At 43.5% G+C, this 23,919-nt stretch overlaps 1 protein-coding gene across 1 annotated transcript; it reads left to right on the forward strand.

The window, feature by feature from the left end:
* Window positions 1–14,442: 14,442 nt before the first annotated feature.
* Window positions 14,443–22,361, forward strand: LOC110530769 (purine nucleoside phosphorylase). The gene is made up of 6 exons (XM_021614033.3): window positions 14,443–14,776; window positions 15,855–16,024; window positions 16,119–16,222; window positions 19,659–19,834; window positions 20,056–20,246; window positions 20,500–22,361. Exons 1-6 carry the CDS (start codon window positions 14,754–14,756, stop codon window positions 20,715–20,717), a joined length of 882 nt encoding a protein of 293 aa, XP_021469708.2. The 5' UTR covers window positions 14,443–14,753; the 3' UTR covers window positions 20,718–22,361.
* Window positions 22,362–23,919: the final 1,558 nt, after the last annotated feature.

Here is a 23,919-nt window from a genome sequence, read left to right on the forward strand (position 1 = left end):
ATGTTCTCCGTGTCCCTGTCTTCACTCTCTCCCTCACTCTCACACACACTGTCACGGTTCTCTTGTGGTGAAGGAGAGGCGGACCAAAACGCAGCGTGGTGGTTATTCATGTTTCTTTAATTAAGACACTATACATGAATAAACTAACGAAAACAATAAATGTGAGAACTCAAAACAGCCCTATCTGGTGCAAAACACAAAGACAGGAACAATCACCCACAAACACACAGTGAAACCCAGGCTACCTAAATATGGTTCCCAATCAGAGACAATGACTAACACCTGCCTCTGATTGAGAACCATATCAGGCCAGACATAGAAATAGACAAACTAGACAATGAAACATAGAATGCCCACTCAGCTCACACCCTGACCAACCAAAACATAGAAATATACAAAGTAAACTATGGTCAGGGTGTGACAGTACCCCCCCCCCCCCCCCCCCCCCCCAAGGTGCGGACTCCGGCCGCAAAACCTGAACCTATAGGGGAGGGTCTGGGTGGGCATCTGTCCGTGGTGGCGGCTCTGGTGCTGGACGTGGCCCCCACTTCACGTAGTCTTCCCCCACCTTGTCCTCTTCCGTGGCCTCCTCACCATGGCAACTCTTCTCAATGGACAGAGGGGCGGCCGCTCGGGACAGAGGGGCGGCAGCTCGGGACCGAGGGGCGGAAGCTCTGGACAGAGGGGCAGCTGCTCGGGACAGAGGGACGGCTGCTCGGGACAGAGGGACGGCTGCTCCTGGCTGACTGGCGGCCCCTGGCTGACTGGCGGCCCCTGGCTGACTGGCAGATCTGGAAGAGTCTGGTTGACTGGCAGATCTGGAAGAGTCTGGTTGACTGGCAGAACTGGAAGAGTCTGGCTGACTGGCAGATCTGGAAGAGTCTGGCTGACTGGCAGATCTGGAAGAGTCTGGCTGACTGGCAGATCTGGAAGAGTCTGGCTGACTGGCAGATCTGGAAGAGTCTGGCTGACTGGCAGATCTGGAAGAGTCTGGCTGACTGGCAGATCTGGAAGAGTCTGGTTGACTGGCAGATCTGGAAGAGTCTGGCTGACTGGCAGATCTGGAAGAGTCTGGCTGACTGGCAGTTCTGGCTGCTCCATGCTGACTGGCTGCTCTGGCTGCTCCATGCTGACTGGCTGCTCCATGCTGACTGGCAGCTCTGGCTGCTCCATGCAGATTGGCAGCTCTGGTGGCTCCTTGCAGACTGCCAGCTCTGGCGGCTCCTTGCAGACTGGCAGCTCCTTGCGGACTGGCAGCTCTATGCAGACTGGCAGCTCCTTGCAGACTGGCAGCTCTATGCACACTGGCAGCTCTATGCACACTGGCAGCTCTATGCACACTGGCAGCTCTATGCACACTGGCGGCTCTATGCACACTGGCGGCTCTATGCACACTGGCGGCTCTATGCACACTGGCGGCTCTATGCACACTGGCGGCTCTATGCACACTGGCGGCTCTATGCACACTGGCGGCTCTATGCACACTGGCGGCTCTATGCACACTGGCGGCTCTATGCACACTGGCGGCTCTGAACAGGCGGGAGACTCCGGCAGCGCTGTAGAGGAGGAAGGCTCTAACAGCGCTAGACAGGCGGGAGACTCCGACAGCGCTGGAGAGGAGGAAGTCTCTGGCAGCGCTGGACAGGCGAGGCGCACTGTAGGCCTGATGCGTGGTGCTGGCACTGGTGGTACTGGGCCGAGGACACGCACAGGAAGCATGGTGCGGGGAGCTGCTACCGGAGGGCTGGGGTGTGGAGGTGGTACTGGAAAGACCGGACCGTGCAGGCGCACTGGAGCTCTTGAGCACCGAGCCTGCCCAACCTTACCTGGTTGAATGCTCTCGGTCGCCCTGCCAGTGCGGCGAGGTGGAATAGCCCGCACTGGGCTATGCAGGCAAACCGGAGACACCGAGCGCAAGGCTGGTGCCATGTAAGCCGGTCCAAGGAGACGCACTGGGGACCAGATGCGTAGAGCCGGCTTCATGGCACTTGGCTCGACGCTCACTCTAGCCCGGCCGATACTCGGAGCTGGAATGTACCGCACCGGGCTATGCCCGAAAACAATAAATGTGAGAACTCAAAACAGCCCTATCTGGTGCAAAACACAAAGACAGGAACAATCACCCACAAACACACAGTGAAACCCAGGCTACCTAAATATGGTTCCCAATCAGAGACAATGACTAACACCTGCCTCTGATTGAGAACCATATCAGGCCAGACATAGAAATAGACAAACCAGACAATGAAACATAGAATGCCCACTCAGCTCACACCCTGACCAACCAAAACATAGAAATATACAAAGTAAACTATGGTCAGGGTGTGACACACACGCTCTCTCTTTCTCGTCCTCCCGTTCTGTCTGAATGTGCGCAAACCATCTACGCAAACCATCAAGATAACAGATTGTTAATAAAGAAGTGTAAACGTAACCGACCAGTACCTTTCCAGTAGGATGTATTCCGTCTCCATGACAACACATCTACTCTTGTACTGTGGTATTATCACAGTAATATCAACTGAATCAAAACTTTTCTCCCTCTAAACTACAAAGGTGTGTTGCATGTTTCTCTCTCTCTCCTTCTCCTTCTCCATCCTATCCCCATCACCTTCTTCAAAACAGTTTTTAATTGCATATCTGAAGAAGTGCATGATATTGTTAATCCCTCCCTGTTCACAGACTCTTTCCCCACCTGACTAAAAACTGCTATGGTGAAACACCTTCTGAAGAAGAATTTGCATGATTCTTCAGTTATCGGCTAATCTCCGGCATTCAATTCTTAAGCAAAATTCTGGAGAAATTGGTGTTCAAATTGATTTTTTTTTAAGTGCTAACAGTATTTTTGAAAAATTCCAACTCTGAGAAAATTCACCTCACATGTGGCGTTCCACGAGGTTCGATTTTATATAGAGTCCCACACCTTGAAAGCGGCAGCTCTACCCTTTAGCTCAGTGCAAATGTTTCCTGTAATCCATGGCTTCTGGTTGGGATATGTACGTACAGTCACTGTGGGGACGACGTCCTCGATGCACTTATTGATAAAGCCAGTGACTGATGTGGTTTATTCCTCAATGTCATCAGAAGAATCCCGGAACATGTTCCAGTCTGTGCTAGCAAAACAGTCCTGTAGTTTAGCATCTGCTTCATCTGACCACTTTTTTATAGACCAAGTCACTGGTGCTTCCTGCTTTAATTTTTGCTTGTAAGCAGGAATTAGAAGGATAGAGTTGTGGTCGGATTTACCAAATGGAGGGCGAGGGAGAGCTTTGTACACGTCTCTGTGTGTGGAGTAAAGGTGATCTATAATTTTTTTCCCTCTGGTTGCACATTTAACCTTTCTGATCTCCCCATCCCGGATCCGGGTTCGTGAATACAGACTCAAGCTCATTACCATAACGCAACGTTAACTATTCATGAAAATCGCAAATGAAATGAAATAAATATGCTAGCTCTCAAGCTTAGCCTTTTGTTAACAACACTGTCATCTCAGATTTTCAAAATATGCTTCTCAACCATTGCAAAACAAGCATTTGTGTAACAGTATTGATGGCTAACGTAGCATTTAGCATTAACATTCAGCTGGCAACATTTACACAAAAAAACAGAAAAGCATTCAAAAAAATCATTTACCTTTGAAGAACTTCAGATGTTTTCAATGAGGAGACTCTCAGATAGCAAATGTTCAGTTTTTCCTGAAAGATTATTTGTTTAGGACAAATCGCTCCGTTTTCTGCGTCACGTTTAGCTATGAAAAAAACCCTGTATCCAGGATTGTGTAAATCTATCAGCAAGCTCATTAGCATAACACAACGTTAACTATTTATGAAAATCGCAAATGAAATGAAATAAATATGCCATCTCTCAAGCTTAGCCTTTTGTAAACAACACTGTCATCTCAGATTTTCAAAATATGCTTCTCAACCATAGGAAAACAATAATTTGTGTAAAAGTAGCTAGCTAGAGTTAGCATTTCGCGTTAGCATTTAGCGTTAGCATTAGCGTTAGCATCCAGCACGCAACATTAACAAAAACATAAAAGCCTTCAAATAAAATCATTTACCTTTGAAGAACTTCTGATGTTTTCAATGAGGATACTCTCAGTTAGATAGCAGATGCTCAGTTTTTCCAAAAAGATTCCTTGTGTATTAGAAATAGCTCCGTTTTATACATCACATTTGGCCACCAAAAAAAATCCATAAATTCAGTCCTCAAAACGCAAACTTTTTTCCAAATTAACTCCATAATATCGACTGAAAACATGGCAAACGTTGTTTAGAATCAATCATCAAGGTGTTTTTCACATATCTCTTCATTGATACATCGTTCTTGGACACATGCTTTCTCCCCTGAATCAAATGGTAAAGTGGAAGCAGCTGGCAATTGCGCACCGAATTCGACGCAGGACACCAGGCGGACACTTGGGAAATGTAGTCTCTTATGGTCAATCTTCCAATGATATGCCTACAAATACGTCACAATGCTGCTAAGACCTTGGGCGAACGACAGAAAGTGTAGGCTCATTCGTTGCGCAATCACAGCCATATAAGGAGAGAATGGAAAACAGAGCTTCAGAAATTCTGCTAATTCCTGGGTGATGCATCATCTTGGTTTCGCCTGTAGAATGAGTTCTGGGGCACTTACAGACAAAATCTTTGCAGATTCTGAAACTTCAGAGTGTTTTCTTTCCAAAACTGTCAATATGAATATGAATATGAATATGCATAGTCGAGCATCTTTTCGTGACAAAATATCGCGCTTAAAACGGGAACGTTTTTTATCCAAAAATGAAATAGCGCCCCTAGAGCTCTAACAGGTTAACATGTTGATAGAAATTTGGTAAAATTGATTTAAGTTTCCCTGCATTAAAGTCCCCGGCCACTACGAGTGCCGCCTCTGGGTGAGTGGTTTACTGTTTGCTTATTTCCTTATACAGCTGAGTGAATGCGGTCTAGGTGCCAGCATCTGTCGGTGGTGGTAAATAAACAGCCACGAAAAGTATGGGTGAAAACTCTCTAGGCAAGTAGTGTGGCCTGCAATTTATCACAATATACTCTACTTCAGGCAAGCAAAATCTAGAGACTTCCTTAGATTTCGTGCACCAACTCTTGTTTACAAATATTCACAGTTTTTGATGTCCCATTGGTAGGATATTCATGATCGTACCTTGTCTAATTTATTGTCCAATGATTGCACGTTGGCAAGTAGTATTGACTGTAACGGCAGCTTTCCCAGTGGCCTTCGCCAGGTCCTGACCAGGCATCCGGCTCTTTGTCCTCTGTACCTGCGTCGCTTCCTCTTGCAAATAACCGGGATATCGGTCCTGTGGGGTGTTTGGAGAATGTCTTGTGCGTCGTCTTTGTTGTAGAAGAAATCTTTGTCTAATCCGAGGTGAGTGATCGCTGTCTGTCACGCCCTGGCCATAGAGAGGCTTTTATTCTCTATTTTGGTTAAGCCAGTGTGTGACTAGGGTGGGCATTCTATGTTCTTTTTTCTATGTTTTTGTATTTCTTTGTTTTTGGCCGGGTATGGTTCTCAATCAGGGACAGCTGTCTGTCGTTGTCTCTGATTGGGAACCATACTTAGGTAGCTCTTGCCCACATGGGTTTTGTGGGTAGTTAATTTCTGTATTATTAGTTTCCTTACATAACTGTTTGTTTTCCTCTTTGTTAATTTTTGTTTTAGTGTTCTGATTTTTAATAAAATATCATGAACACGTCTCACGCTGCGCCTTGGTCCAGTCATTCACAGGAAGAGGATCGTTACACTGTCCTGATATCCAGAAGCTCTTTTTTGACATAAGATATGGTTGCAGAAACATTATGTACAAAATCATTTACAAATAACGCGAAAAAAACTGGTTGGGCGCCCATAAAACTGCTGCCATTTATTCCGGGACCATTTTATTTAATAGTGAATGAAGACATTAAAACTATGAAATAACACATATGGAATCATGTTGTAACCAAAAAAGTGTTCAACAAATCAAAATATATGTTATATTTGAGATTCTTCAAAGTAGCCACCCTTTGCCTTGATGACAACTTTGCACACTCTTGGCATTCTCTCAACCAGCTTCATGAGGTAGTCACCTGGAATGCATTTAAATTAACAGGTGTGCCTTGTTAAAAGTTAATTTATGGAATTGCTCTCCTTCTTTATGTGTTTGAGCCAATCAGTTGTGTTGTGACAAGGTAGGGGTGATATATAGAAGATACACCTATTTGGTAACAGACTAAGTCCATATTATGGCAAGAACAGCTCAAATAAGCAAAGAGAAACACCAATCCATCTTTACTTTAAGTTTCTTCAAGTGCAGTTGCAAAAATCATCAAGCGCTATGATGAAACTGGCTCTCATGAGGACCACCACAGGAAATGATAAGTTCATTAGAGTTACCAGCCTCAGAAATTGCAGCCCAAATAAATGCTTCACAGATTTGAATTAACAGACACACCTTAACATCAACTATTCAGAGAAGACTGCGTGAATCAGGCCTTCGTGGTCAAATTGCTGCAAAGAAATCACTACTAGAGGACACCGAAAATAAGAAGAGACTTTCTTGGGCCAAGAAACACGAGCAATGGACATTAGACCGATGGAAATCTGTCCTTTCGGTTTGATGAGTCCAAATTTGAGATTTTTGGTTCCAACCGCGGTGTCTTTGTGAGACGCAGAGTAGGTGAATGGATGATCTCTGCATGTGTAGTTCCCACCGTGAAGCATGGAGGAGGAGGTGTGATGGTGTGGGGGTGCTTTGCTGGTGACACTGTCTGTGATTTATTTAGACTTCAAGGCACACTTAACCAGCATGGCTACCACAGCATTCCGCAGTGATCCCATCTGGTTTGCGTTTAGTGGGACAATCATTTGTTTTTCAACAGGACAATGACCCAACACACCTCCAGGCTGTGTAAGGACTATTTGATCAAGGAGAGTGATGGAGTGCTGCATCAGATGACCTGGCCTTCACAATCACCCGACCTCAACCCAATTGAGATGGTTTGGGATGACATGGACCGCAGAGTGAAGGAAAAGCAGCCAACAAGTGCTCAGCATATGTGGGAACATGTGCTCAGCATATGTGGAAAGATGGTTGAGAGCATGCCAAGAGTGTGCAAAGCTGTCATCAAGGCAAAGGGTGGCTACCTTAAAGAATCTCAAATATAAAAGATATTTAGATTTTACTTAACAATTTTTGGTTACTACATGATTCCATATGTGTTATTTCATAGTTTTGATGTCTTCACTATTCTACAATATAGAAAATAGTAAAAATAAAGAAAAAACATTGAATGAGTAGTTGTGTCCAAACTTTTGACTGGTACTCTAGGTTTTTGTTGTAAAAGTGCACTAACTAAGATATAGCTTTTTCTTCCACTCTGTAAAGTGCACTACATTTGGGCGTGCCCATTAGTGCCCTCAATGCCCCTTTATTCTCCGGCAAGAGCGTCTGAACACAGTGTCCTGCTGGAGGGAAACACATCAAGAGAAACGTCTGTGAAGGGAATACAGCTTCTCTTCTGGCCTGCGTCCCAAATGGCACCCTTTTCCCTATACAGTGAGCGCCCATAGGGATCTTATCCAAAGTAGTGCACTAAATAGGGAATAGGATGCCATTTGTGAGTCAGACCCTGGCTTATGAATGAGAGGGTGACCCAGCGTTTCTCGAATGAAAGACAGAATGAATAAGATGCAGGGGAAAATGTGAATACAATGGACAGGAAGGGCTACTGGCCAGATAAAAAAGGACACACACACACACACATACATACACACACGCACACAAATATAGACACACACACACACACAAATCTAGACACACACACACACAAACACACACAAATATAGACACACACACACACACACACACACACAAATATAGACACACACACACACACACACACACACAAATATAGACACACACACGCACACACAAATATAGACACACACACACACACACGCGCACACACACACACACACACACACACACACACACACACACACACACACACACACACACACACACACACACACACACACACACATACACACACACACACACACACCAGAGTGTAGAGTGTTACCTCATCTTTATTAATCTGTTGGCTCTCTCCAGTCTTTTGATGCCATTTCCTATTCTGTCATCTGCATTAGCATTCACTTCCTCAGCACACTCTGTTTACGTTCCAAATGGCACCCTATTCCCTATATAGTGCAGGGCCCTGGTCAAAAGTAGTGCACTACGTAGGGAATAGGGTGCCATTTGGAGTGCTGGCTCTTTCCTCTCTGCTCCTTCGTCCAGTCTGGTTTCACAAGTTATTTCTAGTATTTCTAGTCTTGTATTCTTCACATACACAGTTTACAGCTGGTATAAAAAGTGCAGTGAAATGCGAATGTACTAGCCTACATAGATACAGTGCTGGGAATCAAACATACATACATACATACATACATAGATACAGTGCTGGGAATCAAACCCACTGTCTTGTTGTTACAAGTGCAATGCTCTACCAACTGAGCTAGAAAGGACGGACACACAACAGAAGTGTCAGTGTAAGTAATGAGCTACAATACAACTCACAGTTCACCATTTGGCCAGTAGAAGGCGCCAGATGCCTACTCCTCCTCTCACGTTAGTTAACGCAAGGATGCAGGCTGATGTAAGAACCAGTTGGGTCGGTACCACTCCTGGACCACCCAAGTCAAGCTATTAGGCAGTTTAGGTCAGTCTTTGTACCTGGCACCCTATTCCTTATATATTGCACTATGTTTGACCAGATCTCTATGGGCCCTGGTCAAAAGTAGTTCAATATAAGAGAAGGCCAAGAGGGTGCCATTTGGCCAGAATTGCCATTTGGCCAGTCTTTCTCTGTGCATAACTTATTTGAACCAGTGACAGATTTGGCTGACAAGCCAATGTAAACACAGCTAAAAGGCAACTGATCTGAATACCAAATAGCAGTTACATAACACTAGGCTATGTAGGCTACATACCAGAACACATTCAGCTCTGTTCTATTCAACCAGGTCAGCTACTGAATGAACACAAACACACTAACACATATCTGATTTTAAATTCATGTGAAACTTTTGGCCCCCAATGAGTTTTGTGTTTAGGATGACATTGTAAGAGGTAAAACGATGTGAAAGAGGTGTGTACTGTACCCAGGTCAGTAATTATATGGTATACATTGGAACACAATTTTCTTAAAGGGGCAGCGTCCTATTTTGAGATGTAAGAAAATCTTCTCAAAATCAATTTAGAAACAAAAATGTATATAATTAATACAATGCAATTCTAAAGAATGGAGTGAACATCATTTTAATACTTATAATAACCAAATATAGCCCATGAATAGCTGCATATATAGAGAAAACAAGACCCCAATGCATTTAAATAGTACATCATGTCCCGGCCAGTAGAAATTCTGTTCGGGCCAGTAGGTTTTGGATCAACTGGCCCGATCGAGCCAAAAAAGTTCACGTTGGACCCTATCAAAGCCTACGAATAGGACCCAGAGTTTTACCTGACCAGGTCACGAGATTTGTAAAAACTCCAGACCCCAGAAAAGACACACAAATTTTGACACACCACTTTTGAACCTGTGCTGCCACGTCTGTCTGTCTGTCTGTCTGTCTGTCTGTCTGTCTGTCTGTCCGTTGTCTGTCTGTCTGTCTGTCTGTCTGTCTGTCTGTCTGTCTGTCTGTCTGTCCGTCCGTCCGTCCATCCGTATGTCCGTCCGTCCGTCCGTCCATCTGTCTGTCTGTCGGTCTGTCTGTCTTTGTGTGGTGAAGGTCAGGTTGGGTCTGTATTATGCATTTGGGAGGTGCATAATAACATACCTTATGTAGCCTAGTTGTAATATGTTTAGTCTATGTTTATTGATACGTTTATTGATTAAAAAGATGGCGTGCAATCTGTTTCCAATTAAATTTTATTGGTCACATACACGTGTTTAGCAGATGTTATTGCAGGTGTAGTGAAATGCTTGTGCTTCTAGTTCCGACAGTCCAGTAATATCTAAAAAGTAATATCTAACAATTTCACAACATATACCCAATAGACACAAATCTAAAGTAAAGGAATAGAATTAATAATATATAAATACATGGACGAGCAATAGAGAGGCATAGACTGAGATCAAGTAGATAGTATAGATGACAGTATATATACAGTTGAAGTTGGAAGTTTACATACACTTAAGTTGGAGTCATTAAAACTCGGTTTTCAACCACTCCACAAATTTCTTGTTAACAAACTAGTTTTGGCAAGTCGCTTAGGACACCTACTTTGTACATGACACAAGTAATTTTTCCAACAATTGTTTACAGACAGATTATTTCACTTATAAATCATTGTATCACAATTCCAGTGGGTTAGAAGTTTACATACACTAAGTTGACTGTCCCTTTAAACAGCTTGGAATATTCCAGAACATGATGTCATGGCTTTAGAAGCTTCTGATAGGGTAATTGACATCATTTGAGTCAATTGGAGGTGTACCTGTGGATGTATTTCAAGGCCTACCTTCAAACTCAGTGCGTCTTTGCTTGACATCATGGGAAAATCAAAAGAAATCAGCCAAGACCTCAGAAGAAAGATTATAGATCACCACAAGTCTGGTTCATCCTTGGGAATAATTTCCAAATGCCTGAAGGTACCACGTTCATCTGTACAAACAATAGTATGCAAGTATAAATACCATGGGACCACGCAGCCGTCATACCGCTAAGGAAGGAGATGCGTTCTGTCTCCTAGAGATGAACGTACTTTGGTGCGAAAAGAGCAAATCAATCCCAGAACAACAGCAAAGGACCTTGTGAAGATGCTGGAGGAAACAGGTACAAAAGTATCTATATCCACAGTAAAACGAGTCCTATATGGACATAACCTGAAAGGCCGCTCAGCAAGGAAGAAGCCACTGCTCCAAAACCGCCATAAAAACGCCAGACTACAGTTTGCTCCTGCACATGGGGACAAAGATCGTACTTTTTGGAGAAATGTCCTCTGGTCTGATGATACAAAAATTGAACTGTTTGGCATTAATGACCATCGTTATGTTTGGATGAAAAAGGGGGAGGCTTGCAAGTCGAAGAACACCATCCTAACTGTGAAGCACGGGGGTGGCAGCATCACGTTGTGTGGGTGCTTTGCTGCAGGAGGGACTGGTGCACTTCACAAAATAATAGATGTCATCATGAGGAGGGGAAATTATGTGGATATATTGAAGCAACATCTCAAGACATCAGTCAGGAAGTTAAAGCTTGGTCGCAAATGGGTCTTCCAAATGGACAATGACCCCAAGCATACTTCCAAAGTTGTGTCAAAATGGCTTAAAGACAACAAAGTCAAGGTATTGGAGTGGCCATCACAAAGCCCTGACCTCAATCCTTTAGAAAATGTGTGGGCAGAAGCGAAAAAGCTTGTGCGAATAAATAGGCCTACATACCTGACTCAGTTACACCAGCTCTGTCAGGATGAATGGGCCACAATTCACCCAATTTATTGTTGGAAGCTACCCAAAACATTTGACCCAAGTTAAACAATTTAAAGGCAATGCTACCAAATACTAATTGAGTGTATGTAAACTTCTGACCCACTGGGATTGTGATGAAAGAAATAAAAGCTTAAATAAATCATTCTCTCTACTATTATTCTGACATTTCACATTCTTAAAATAAAGTGGTGATCCTAACTGACCTAAGACAGGGAATTTTTACTGGGATTAAATGTCAGGAATTGTGTAAAACTGAGTTTAAATGTATTTGGCTAAGGCGTATGTAAACTTCTGACTTCAATTGTATGTATGAGATGTGTAATGCAATATATGTAAACATTATTAAAGTGACATTAAAGTGGCCAATGATTTCAAGTCTGTGTATGTAGGCTGCAGCCTCTCTGTGCTTGTGATGACTATTAAACAGTCTGATTGCCTTGAGATAGAAGCTGTATTTCAGTCTCTCGGTCCCAGCTTTGATGCACCTGTACTGACTTCGCCTTCTGGATGATAGAGGGGTGAACAGGCAGTGGCTCGGGTGGTTGTTGTCCTTGATGATCTTTTTGGCCTTCCTGTGACATTGGGTTCTGTAGGTGTCCTGGAGGGCAGATAGTTTGCCCCCGGTGATGCGTTGTGCAGACCGCACCACCCTCTGGAGAGCCCTGCGGTTGTGGGCGATGCAGTTGCCGTACCAGGTGGTGATACAGCCTGACAGGATGCTCTAAATTGTGCATCTATAAACGTTTGTGAGGGTTTTAGGTGACAAGACACATTTCTTCAGCCTCCTGAGGTTGAAGAGGCGCTGTTCCGTCTTCTTCACCACACTGTCTGTGAGGGTGGACCATTTCAGTTTGTCGGTGATGTTGTACGCAGAGGAACTTAAAACTTTCCACGTTCTCCACTGGTGTCCCGTCGATGTCGATTGGAGGGTGCTCCCTCTGTTGCTTCCTGAAGTCTACGATCAGTCTTCTTCTTCTGCTTTTATGGAGTGTATATAGTGCAACCAGGTTTTAGGCTATTGCTTCTCATGATGACACAAATGTTTGACAGTAAATAGCCACCCATTGTTTCATAAGACCTGTTTTTCTTCTTCTTCAAATCCTGAGGTGATGCTGCATTCATGTCATGTCAGAAACTTGGACATTCTGAAATGTTTGACTTTCTAATGAAGAAAGACAATACACAACTTGGGAAGTGTCCGAATCAATTTGAATCAGACTTGACACGAACGCAGCGTAACTCTCTCATCCGACATAACTCAAATCTCATGGAAACCATGTGTTTGATGTGTTCGATACCATTCAATTTATTCTGTTCCAGACATTAATATGAGCCCTTCCTCCCCAATTACGGTGCCACCAGCCACCTGGTGCAGTTTGAGGCCATGTGGAGGAGAGTGATAGGGGCGGTGGAGATTGGGGTGTGAGCAGGTGGGTCTGGGCAGGGGTGATGTTGTCTATGTTTGTGTCTGGCTGTATGTTGTTGTTTGTACGTGGATGTTTTGTATTGTAAAAAAGATATATACACTACCGGTCCAAAGTTTTAGAACACCTACTCATTCAAGGGTTTTTATTTATTTTTACTATTTTCTACATTGTAGAATAATAGTAAAGACATCAAAACTATGGAATAACACATATAGAATCATGTAGTAACCAAAAAAGTGTTTAACATATCAAAATATATTTTATATTTGAGATTCTTCAAAGTAGCCACCCTTTGCCTTGATGACAGCTTTACACACTCATGGTATTCTCTCAACCAGCTTCATGTCACCTGGAATGCATTCCAATTAAAATGTGTGCCTTCTTAAAAGTTAATTTGTGGAATTTCTTTCCTTCTTAATGCATTTGAGCCAATCAGTTGTGTTGTGACAAGGTGTGTTGTGTATGTGTGAGGGGTGGGGGGGGGGGGTACACAGAAAATATGGCAAGAACAGCTCAAATAAGCAAAGAGAAACGACAGTCCATCATTACTTTAAGACATGAAGGTCAGTCAATACATACAATTTCAAGAACTTTGAGTTTCTTCAAGTGCAGTCGCAAAACCCATCAAGTGCTGTGATGAAACTAGCTCTCATGAGGACCACCGCAGGAATGGAAGACCCAGAGGTACCAATGCTGTAGAGGACAAGTTAATTCGAGTCACAAGCCTCAGAAATTGCAGCCCAAATAAATACTTCATTTAGTTCAAGTAACAGACACATCTCAACATCAACTGTTCAGAGGAGACTGATGGAATCAAGGCACACTTAACCAGCATGGCTACCACAGTATTCTGCAGCGATACGCCATCCCATCTTGTTTGGGTTAATGTGGGACCATCATTTGTTTTTCAACAGGACAATGACCCAACACACCTCCAGGCTGTATAAGGGCTATTTTACCAAGAAGGAGAGTGATGGAGTGCTGCATCAGATAACCTGGCCTCCACAATCCCCCAACCTCAACCCAATTGAGACGGTTTGGGATGTATCACAGAGTGAAGTAAAAGCAGCCAACAAGTGCACAGCATATGTGGGAACTCCTTCAAGACTGTTGGAAAAGCATTCCAGGTGAAGCTGGTTGAGAGAATGCCAAGAGTGTGCAAAGCTGTCATCAAGGCAAAGGGTGGCTAATTGAAGAATCTCAAATATAAAATATATTTTGATTTGTTTAACACTTTTTTGGTTACTACATGATTCCATATGTGTTATTTCATAGTTTTGATTTCTTCACTATTATACTACAATGTAGAAAATAGTACAAATAAATAAAAACCCTTGAATGAATAGGTGTTCTTAAACTTTTGACTGGTAGTGTATATATCTCATTTTAACTCAGGGTCCGAGTTCCGAGTTGTATTGAACACGGCATAAACTCCGAGTTTCCCACTTGTAAAGTGATTGAACCAATAGGAAGCTCGAGTTTCCGAGTTGTCGTGAAATCACCAAGAGAACAGCAAATGCGGCATGATCATCCGAACAACGCCCGCGTGACAGTCCAATAGGAGCGCGAGCTGTCACCATACGTCACACAGGGATGTGGCTCGTGTGGAGGGGACGGAGGTTTATATACCCACAAAGTAAACTTCCGAAACTTTTAGAAGCGTCAGTACTGAGTTGAGTTAGCTATGATTTAAATAGGCCTATTTATCTCTTTACAAACGTTTCACACATTTAGTCTCATTGAGTCTATCCAAACTTGTCAGGTCAGTTAGTCGGTCCATAATTTATTTGAAAAGTAATTTTTGGCAATTTGCAGGAGCATCATCATGTATCCAGAATCTACAGTGGGGTAAGTGTTTTCCTACAATATCCACTGTTCTTTATATCTGCGGATTCAGATATCAGAAGCATCAGTAATAATAATTGTGAACCTTATATGGTGCTGTATGGAATTGTTTAATGTTATGAGTGAGTGTGGACTAATATGGATTAATGTGCGTAACTTAACGGAAAGCCGTGGTCTTTTGCGCTTCTGTAGCCTGCTATACTTTTATCATTATTTCTGGTCCAGTCCTAGGTTCATTTGTCAACACTTTTTCTCGGAAGAGCAGTTTTACCAGGTGACAGGCGCTAAATGAATGGTTAAAAGAACATCTGTCTATAGTGGTATGTGTAGCGTTTTACTGTGTCTTTAATTCTAAAGTCTACAATTATATCATGCCAGAAGGCTAATGCATAATTGGATTAGGCTCCATTGCAGACATTTACTGGGCTGCGGAAATTCCTCAACATGGAAAATGTGGCTGTAACTTCGCGCTTGGTTCGTCACGTAGCCCAGCCCCATGAAAGGAATCTGTTACTAGGCCTACACATGCCATGGGTTGTGTTAACATTGTGGATGCTGGTAGTACCCTTTTACTGTTAAAGCAGAATCAGATGAAGATTATTTACAATAGGCGAGAGCGTGCGTGTGTGGGAAGTCCTTGGAAAATGTTCTCAGTTGTAATCTTGTTGTAATGTTATATTACATAATAAAAGGCTGCTTCAGACACAGCTGTGTTTCCCAATTCCCTTCTCGCTCCACCGCTTTAACTCACACTCAGGATGTGACCCAAATGGCACCCTATTCCCTTTATAATGCACTACCTTTGACCAGGACTCATAGGACTCTGGTCAAAAGTAGTGCACTATGTAAGGCATAGGGTGCCATTTGGGCTATGACACAGATGGTCATGCCCATCTCCCTGTTTTCTTACTTTGAGGCTGTTTTCCCACACATTTCCCACCTCTCTCCCTCTGTCAATTACATTTCAAATGTTTTTCCTCTCTCTCTCTCTCTCTCTCTCTCTCTCTCTCTCTCTCTCTCTCTCTCTCTCTCCCTCTCTCTCTCCTCTCTCTCCTCTCTCCTCTCTCTCTCTCTCTCTCAGGTGCAGCTTTGAGGAGTGCAGTGCTACAGCTGAATGGCTCCTGTCCCGGACAGAGATACGCCCCCTGGTGGGGATAGTTTGTGGCTCAGGCTTGGGAGGCTTGGCAGAAATGCTAAAAGACCAGATGGCATTTAAATACAGCGACATTCCTAACTTTCCCCAGAGCACAGGTGTGTAGTTTTGTATGCGTGTTATGTATGTATACTTATCTCTAATCTCTAATACACTGTGTGTACTGATCTAACTGGTTTTTGTGTGTTCCAGTGCATGGTCACGCTGGCAGGTTGGTGTTTGGCATGCTGAAAGGGAAAGCATGTGTTTGTATGCAGGGAAGATTCCATCTCTATGAGGGATACCCCATCCATAAGGTTTGTTGATGTTTATATATACACTGCTCAAAAAAATAAAGGGAACACTAAAAATAACACATCCTAGATCTGAATGAATGAAATATTCTTATTAAATATTTTTTTCTTTACATAGTTGAATGTGCTGACAACAAAATCACACAAAAATTATCAATGGAAATCAAATGTATCAACCCATGGAGGTCTGGATTTGGAGTCACACTCAAAATTAAAGTGGAAAACCACACTACAGGCTGATCCAACTTTGATGTAATGTCCTTAAAACAAGTCAAAATGAGGCTCAGTAGTGTGTGTGGCCTCCACGTGCCTGTATGACCTCCCTACAACGCCTGGGCATGCTCCTGATGAGGTGGCGGATGGTCTCCTGAGGGATTTCCTCCCAGACCTGGACTAAAGCATCCGCCAACTCCTGGACAGTCTGTGGTGCAACGTGGCATTGGTGGACGGAGCGAGACATGATGTCCCAGATGTGCTCAATTGGATTCAGGTCTGGGGAACGGGCGGGCCAGTCCATAGCATCAATGCCTTCCTCTTGCAGGAACTGCTGACACACTCCAGCCACAGGAGGTCTAGCATTGTCTTGCATTAGGAGGAACCCAGGGCCAACCGCACCAGCATATGGTCTCACAAGGGGTCTGAGGATCTCATCTCGGTTCCTAATGGCAGTCAGGCTACCTCTGGCGAGCACATGGAGGGCTGTGCGGCCCCCCAAAGAAATGCCACCCCATACCATGACTGACCCACCACCAAACCGGTCATGCTGGAGGATGTTGCAGGCAGCAGAACGTTCTCCACGGCATCTCCAGGCTGTCACGTCTGTCACATGTGCTCAGTGTGAACCTGCTTTCATCTGTGAAGAGCACAGGGCGCTAGTGGCGAATTTGCCAATCTTGGTGTTCTCTGGCAAATGCCAAACGTCCTGCACGGTGTTGGGCTGTAAGCACAACCCCCACCTGTGGATGTCGGGCCCTCATACCACCCTCATGGAGTCTGTTTCTGACCGTTTGAGCAGACACATGCACATTTGTGGCCTGCTGGAGGTCATTTTGCAGGGCTCTGGCAGTGCTCCTCCTGCTCCTCCTTGCGCAAAGGCGGAGAGCGGTCCTGCTGCTGGGTTGTTGCCCTCCTACGGCCTCCTCCACGTCTCCTGATGTACTGGCCTGTCTCCTGGTAGCGCCTCCATGCTCTGGACACTACGCTGACAGACACAGCAAACCTTCTTGCCACAGCTCGCATTGATGTGCCATCCTGGATGAGCTGCACTACCTGAGCCACTTGTGTGGGTTGTAGACTCCGTCTCATGCTACCACTAGAGTGAAAGCACCGCCAGCATTCAAAAGTGACCAAAACATCAGCCAGGAAGCATAGGAACTGAGAAGTGGTCTGTGGTCACCACTTGCAGAACCACTCCTTTATTGGGGGTGTCTTGCTAATTGCCTATATTTTCCACCTGTTGTCTATTCCATTTGCACAACAGCATGTGAAATTTATTGTCAATCAGTGTTGCTTCCTAAGTGGACAGTTTGATTTCACAGAAGTATGATTGACTTGGAGTTACATTGTGTTGTTTAAGTGTTCCCTTAATTTTTTTGAGCACTGTATATATATATATATATATATATATATATATATATATATATATATATATATATATGTGTGTGTGTGGCCTAGTTACAGTTGTGACTTAAATCGGCTTGAAAATAATGTGCAAATATTGTACAATCCAGGTGTGCAAAGCTCTTAGAGATTTACCCAGAAAGACTCACTGCTGTAATCAAATCAAATCACATTTTATTTGTCACATGCACCGAATACAATATTTTACCTTACAGTAAAATGCTTACTTACAAGCCCTTAACCAACATAGCAGTTTTAATAAATAAGTGTTAAAGTATTTACTAAAATAAACTGTAGCAAAAATAATAAATAATAATAAATAAAAAATATATTTTAAAAAATGAAAAAAAATGAAAAATAACAATTAAGGAGCAACAATAAACAGTAGTGAGGCTATATACAGGGGGTACTGGTACAGAGTCAATGTGGAGGCTATATACAGGGGGTACTGGTACAATGTGGAGGCTATATACAGGGGGTACTGGTACAGAGTCAATGTGGAGGCTATATACAGGGGGTACTGGTACAGAGTCAATGTGGAGGCTATATACAGGGGGTACTGGTACAATGTGGAGGCTATATACAGGGGGTACTGGTACAGAGTCAATGTGGAGGCTATATACAGGGGGTACTGGTACAATGTGGAGGCTATATACAGGGGGTACTGGTACAGAGTCAATGTGGAGGCTATATACAGGGGGTACTGGTACAGAGTCAATGTGGAGGCTATATACAGGGGGTACTGGTACAATGTGGAGGCTATATACAGGGGGTACTGGTACAGAGTCAATGTGGAGGCTATATACAGGGGGTACTGGTACAGAGTCAATGTGCGTGGGCACAGGTTAGTCGAGGTAATTGAGGTAATATGTACATGTACGTAGAGGTAAAGTGACTATGCATAGATAATAAACAGAGAGTCGTAGCAGCGTAAAAATGGGGGGTGGGGTCAATGAAATTGTCCAGGTAGCATTTTAATAAGCTGTTCAGGAGTCTTCTGGCTTGGAGGTAGAAGCTGTTAAGAAGCCTTTCGGACCTAGACTTGGCGCTCCGGTACCGCTTGAAGCTCTCAACCTGCCCCACTACAGTCCCGTCGATGAGAAAGGGGGCGCGCTCGGTCCTCCTTTTCCTGTAGTCCAGAATCATCTCCCATGTCTTGATCACGTTGAGGGAGAGGTTATTGTTCTTGCACCACACTGCCAGGTCTCTGACCTCCTCCCTATAGGATGTCTCATTGTGGTCGTTGATCAGGCCTACCACTGTTGTGTCGTCGGCAAACTTAATGATGGTGTTGGGAGTCGTGCTTGGCCACTGCCAAAGTATTCACTTCCAAAGGTGTGAATACTTATGTAAATAAGATATTTCTGTATTTCATTTACCAAATTTGCAGAAAAAAAATTCACTTTGTCATTATGGGGTATTGTGTGTAGATGGGTGGGACATATTTTTTCACCCATTTTGATTCAGGCTGTAACACAACAAAATGTTGAATAAGTCCAAGGGGTATGAATACTTTCTGAAGGCACTGTATGTATCACTGCCTGTTTTCTGAGTGGTTTTGTGTGTTATTTAAGCCCTAGTATTGGATTCCTCTCATTCTTTTTGAGCACCTCTCTTACTTTCTTTTGTTTGCTGAAGTGCAGAGGCCTACCTGAACTGTATTTTTCACATCGTATTTCACAGTATAGCTGGTTGTGCATTTGAATGTTATTAGGATCCCCCATTAGTTGATGCCACGGCGTCAGCTAATCTTCATGTGTAAAAAAAAAAATTACAAAAATGAATAAACAATTACAATTTAAATTGCCAAATGTTGCAGGTCACAATGCCCATGCGGATTTTCAAGCTGCTGGGTGTGGAAACTGTCATCCTGACCAATGCAGCTGGAGGCCTCAATCAGGACTACAAGGTTGGGGACATCATGATCATCAAAGACCACATCAACATGCCTGGGTTCGCTGGGAACAACCCACTGGCAGGACCCAATGATGAGAGGTGTGTGGTTATGTATATAGGGAACGGTTAAGGACGTACAATAGAGTGATTACGGAATGCAAATTAAAAAGGGTGCCAGCGCCCAAAAATGCCTGTTTTACTTTAATTAAGCAAATGTAATTACTAGGTAATGTTTTTGGGGCGAGAACCCTTTTTCCACGACTGGTTTATCAGGGACTGAAAACGGGTTTGGTTAAGTTACCACCACTTCCTCCTCCTAGGTTCGGGGTTCGGTTCCCCTCCATGTCTGATGCGTACGACAGGGAACTTCTGCAGCTGGCACAAGGTGTGGGGGCGGAGCTTGGCTTTGCAGACTTCCTGAGAGAGGGAGTTTACTGCGTCCTGGGCGGGCCCTCGTTCGAAACCATCGCTGAGTGTCGTATGATGAACAGACTGGGGGCTGACGCTGTGGGTGAGTCCTGGAGCAGCTACCCCAAATTATCACAACACCTCAGCACTACTACAATCATCTTCTACTCTAGCAACAATTTAAACTTCTAAACTTCGTCCACTGCCATAACAATACTTTTGCAAGCACTCCGTTGTTCTTGTAGTTTGCTCTTGCAGCATTTCATGCAGAATTATGAAGAATGCAACTCTGCAACTTTTGAATTACATTGTCAGTTAGTGCATTGCTTTTGTCCTCCTCGTTCTCGTTGTTCTAGGCATGAGTACGGTGCACGAGGTGATTGTAGCGCGTCACTGTGGGATGCGTGTGTTCGCCCTGTCCCTGATCACCAACCAGGCTGTGATGGACTACGACAGCCAGGAGAAGGCCAACCACGAGGAGGTCCTGGAGACAGGCCAGCTGAGGGCAAAGCAGCTAGAGCGACTGGTGTCCAACATGGTGACCCATATAGAGCACAACAATAACGACGCCTGATAACTCTGACTGAATGTGGTTACACGGTGTGTGTATGGGGGAAGGGGGGCATTCCGTAATCACCCTATTGTACGTCCCCTAGATATCTGGCCACGCTGTTCTTTTTCTGTACTTTAACATTCTTCAAGGTAGCTGTTTGTTGACAACATGACTCATTGTTTGTGTTATGGAAACATGACAATTCGGAGTAAAGTACTATTATTTATGAGCCCTGCACTAAACGTTTATAAATATAGAGCTGTATTGAGGTGAACTGACCCGGTGCACTGACAATTTAATGTGTTAACTTTATATTTATTTTTGTTCAGTTCAGAAATACTTGCAAGTTGTACATTTTCTAACAAGTGTGACTAATATGTAGATTTTAAAATTAGATGATATAGGTGAAGTAAATTACCAAAACGTAAGGGTGTTCCCATAATATAGTGGGCTCTAAAGTGCGACCAATTTGGTCGCAAATGCAACAAAATATTTTCCCGTGCGAACTGCAGTTTTAATTTTGGAGCACAGAGAGAATGGTAAAGGGATAGCTTCTTCAGGAGATCCGTGATTCTAGTAAAGATGGTTCAGTATGAAGATGATTAGAAACTGCTTCTCCAATAGAAATCCCAGATCATGCATGCATGCGATGTCCTGGCAAAGTTAGCTAGCTAAACTCATGTGCGGAAACACATCATTGGGTCGAACTGTCGTGTTGCACTGAACTGCGCATTTGCATTCCGTCAAATCAAAGGCACTCCTTCGATATAAATGAAAACGTGTAAGTTTGTCACTTTCACAAGGTTATGACATGTTCAGCTACTTAAAACATTGGCTCGAATCTAGATTGAAAATCGAGAAAATTAACGACCAAGGAAGATTTTTCCACTCATTGGTTTCCCAAACCCCAGTCTGGTCTGTCGAGTCGGCTTTGCGCCACGTTCCTGGAACTATCACAATGTTGTGCCTCTCTTGAGTAAAAAAAAAAAAAGCCACTTCCGGTAATGGCCGTACCCCTTTCTAGTCAAAACCATGAATGTCAGATCTTTTGCCTGTAGACATCACAAACTTGACGCTCTTAAAGAGACACTGTACCATTTTCAATGTAATGCATCTCAATAAGAAAATAGTGCTTTTGCATAATGTAGAAACCTTATATTCCCCACATGACCAGTATTTGTATCAACATTTTAGCTTTTTATAATAAACCAATGTATTTACAGCATAACATATTCGTTTCTAGGGCACAACATGTGCTTCAGAAATATAATTAATTTAGGCTATATATGCTCTATAAAAAAACGTTGCACTTCTGATTTTTTACAGTTGGGAGCACCAGTGCTACCCATGACATGTTTGAATTTAGACTGACTGTAACGTGCTGTAAAGTAGCAGTGTGTTGGTGTATTAACAATTATGTTCTCTGTATATTTTTAATACTTATTTATAGAAGCACTTTTTTATCGTGTAATGGATGCTTTTTAGTCAACGTCTTAAAAAGGGGTTAAACTAGATTATTTTACCTTCCAAACGATGGGTAGTTTTAGCTTTGCCTTTATAAGAATGCTCATGAATGTGTATATCGATGGGGATTGAAAGGTGAATATAGGGTATTTTGTTGGTGCTACACAAGTCTTACTGTCACAATAAACTGAGTCAACTTGATAGACTGTGGTGTTCAAGCGCCACTTTGTTTTCTATGTCTCTGTAGAATTACTGTGTTGTCTCACCACAACTGTCAATCCAGGAAGCTCTTTACCACTTTCTCACCCAACATGTTTTAATGCCATGTTGCACCTCCAACCAGCAATTTCCATGACGTCAGCGCAATGTTTTCTTATAAATACCCATACAAGGTCATGAGTAGGTTCTGTTTTACAAGCTGTCCTCCCCATCCCTTTAAGAGCATGGGGTTGTGTCCCAAATGGCACCCTATTCCCTATATAGTGCACTGCTTTTAACGTGTTCACTGTATAGGGAATAGGGTGTCATTTGGGATGTGACCCAGATGCTCCTATCATAATTAACCCTTTTTGTCTTATGCCTAATGTGTAAAGTATGACTGCGCCTGAGAACTGTGCTGTCAAGGCCTAAATCAAGTTCAACCAAAACCTAGTTGCTTTTTAAAACTAGCATCACCTTAATTGTAGAATAACACAAAGGTCGTATTTCCCTGCTCAGACATTGCACGCCAGACGGTGCAGTCAGGCACCAGATTGTTATAACACAATCTGATACGTAAAATACCTGTTGTAAGATCTGGCATGAGTCAGCAACGTCAGAGCAGGGGAACACAGACTAAATCTGGGGGGTGATGCCCAGAATAGAGGTATCAACTATATGACACTTTTAGATCAATTACTGACCCCAATAGTCAGGAAACATTAATTTCCTCTTTCTTATCAACGCAAGTGACAAACGTTTCTGCAACCTTCACATATAGTCATAATCAACTACAGTATTTGGTGTTTTACCAGGCTTGGAGCTGCTGGTCTTTTACCAGGCTTGGAGCTGCTGGTCTTTTACCAGGCTTGGAGCTGCTGGTCTTTTACCAGGCTTGGAGCTGCTGGTCCTTTACCAGGCTTGGAGCTGCTGGTCCTTTCCCAGGCTTGGAGCTGCTGGTCCTTTACCAGGCTTGGAGCTGCTGGTCTTTTACCAGGCTTGAAGCTGCTGGTCTTTTACCAGGCTTGGAGCTGCTGGTCTTTTACCAGGCTTGGAGCTGCTGGTCCTTTCCCAGGCTTGGAGCTGCTGGTCCTTGGCAAGGCTAGAAACTGTAGTAGAAGCACTCTGGGGTAAAGTTTCCCCTAGGTACAGCTCAAAGATCAGCTTCCCCTTTCCCAATCCTAACCTTAACCATTGGTGGGGGAAATGCTAAACTGGATCAGCATCGAGGCATCTTCACCTTACTCCGGTGGGAGCAGGCACAGTAATCAGAAAGTGACGTCAGTGTTTGTAAATGGTTAGGAATACTCAGGCCATTGTTTGCTCTGTAAAGGGCATTTATACTGTATCTGCTGTCTACTAAAGGTTACCCCCCAGAAACATGAAACTATGCACACACACATAGCCACATCAACATTGAGCCATGTCGTAGCCTGGGTACCAGTCTGTTTGGCCAACATTCCACTCCTTATACTCCATGGCATATGACAAGGAGTGGAACGTTAGCTAAACAGACTGGTACCCAGGCTAGTCATGAAGTTAACTGTTGCAAAGTTACTCT

The sequence above is a fragment of the Oncorhynchus mykiss genome, chromosome 8 (assembly GCF_057628025.1).
Source record: "Oncorhynchus mykiss isolate SJ-2025 chromosome 8, ASM5762802v1, whole genome shotgun sequence".
Classification (NCBI taxonomy): domain Eukaryota; kingdom Metazoa; phylum Chordata; class Actinopteri; order Salmoniformes; family Salmonidae; genus Oncorhynchus; species Oncorhynchus mykiss.

Bases quoted from the DNA above. Each gene is read 5' to 3' on its own strand.
- LOC110530769 (XM_021614033.3), top strand. From the start codon at position 14,754: ATGTATCCAGAATCTACAGTGGG. The intron at 16,223-19,658 runs GTTTGTTGATGT...CAAATGTTGCAG, and splicing joins AGGGATACCCCATCCATAAG to GTCACAATGCCCATGCGGAT. The intron at 19,835-20,055 runs GTGTGTGGTTAT...TCCTCCTCCTAG, and splicing joins GCAGGACCCAATGATGAGAG to GTTCGGGGTTCGGTTCCCCT.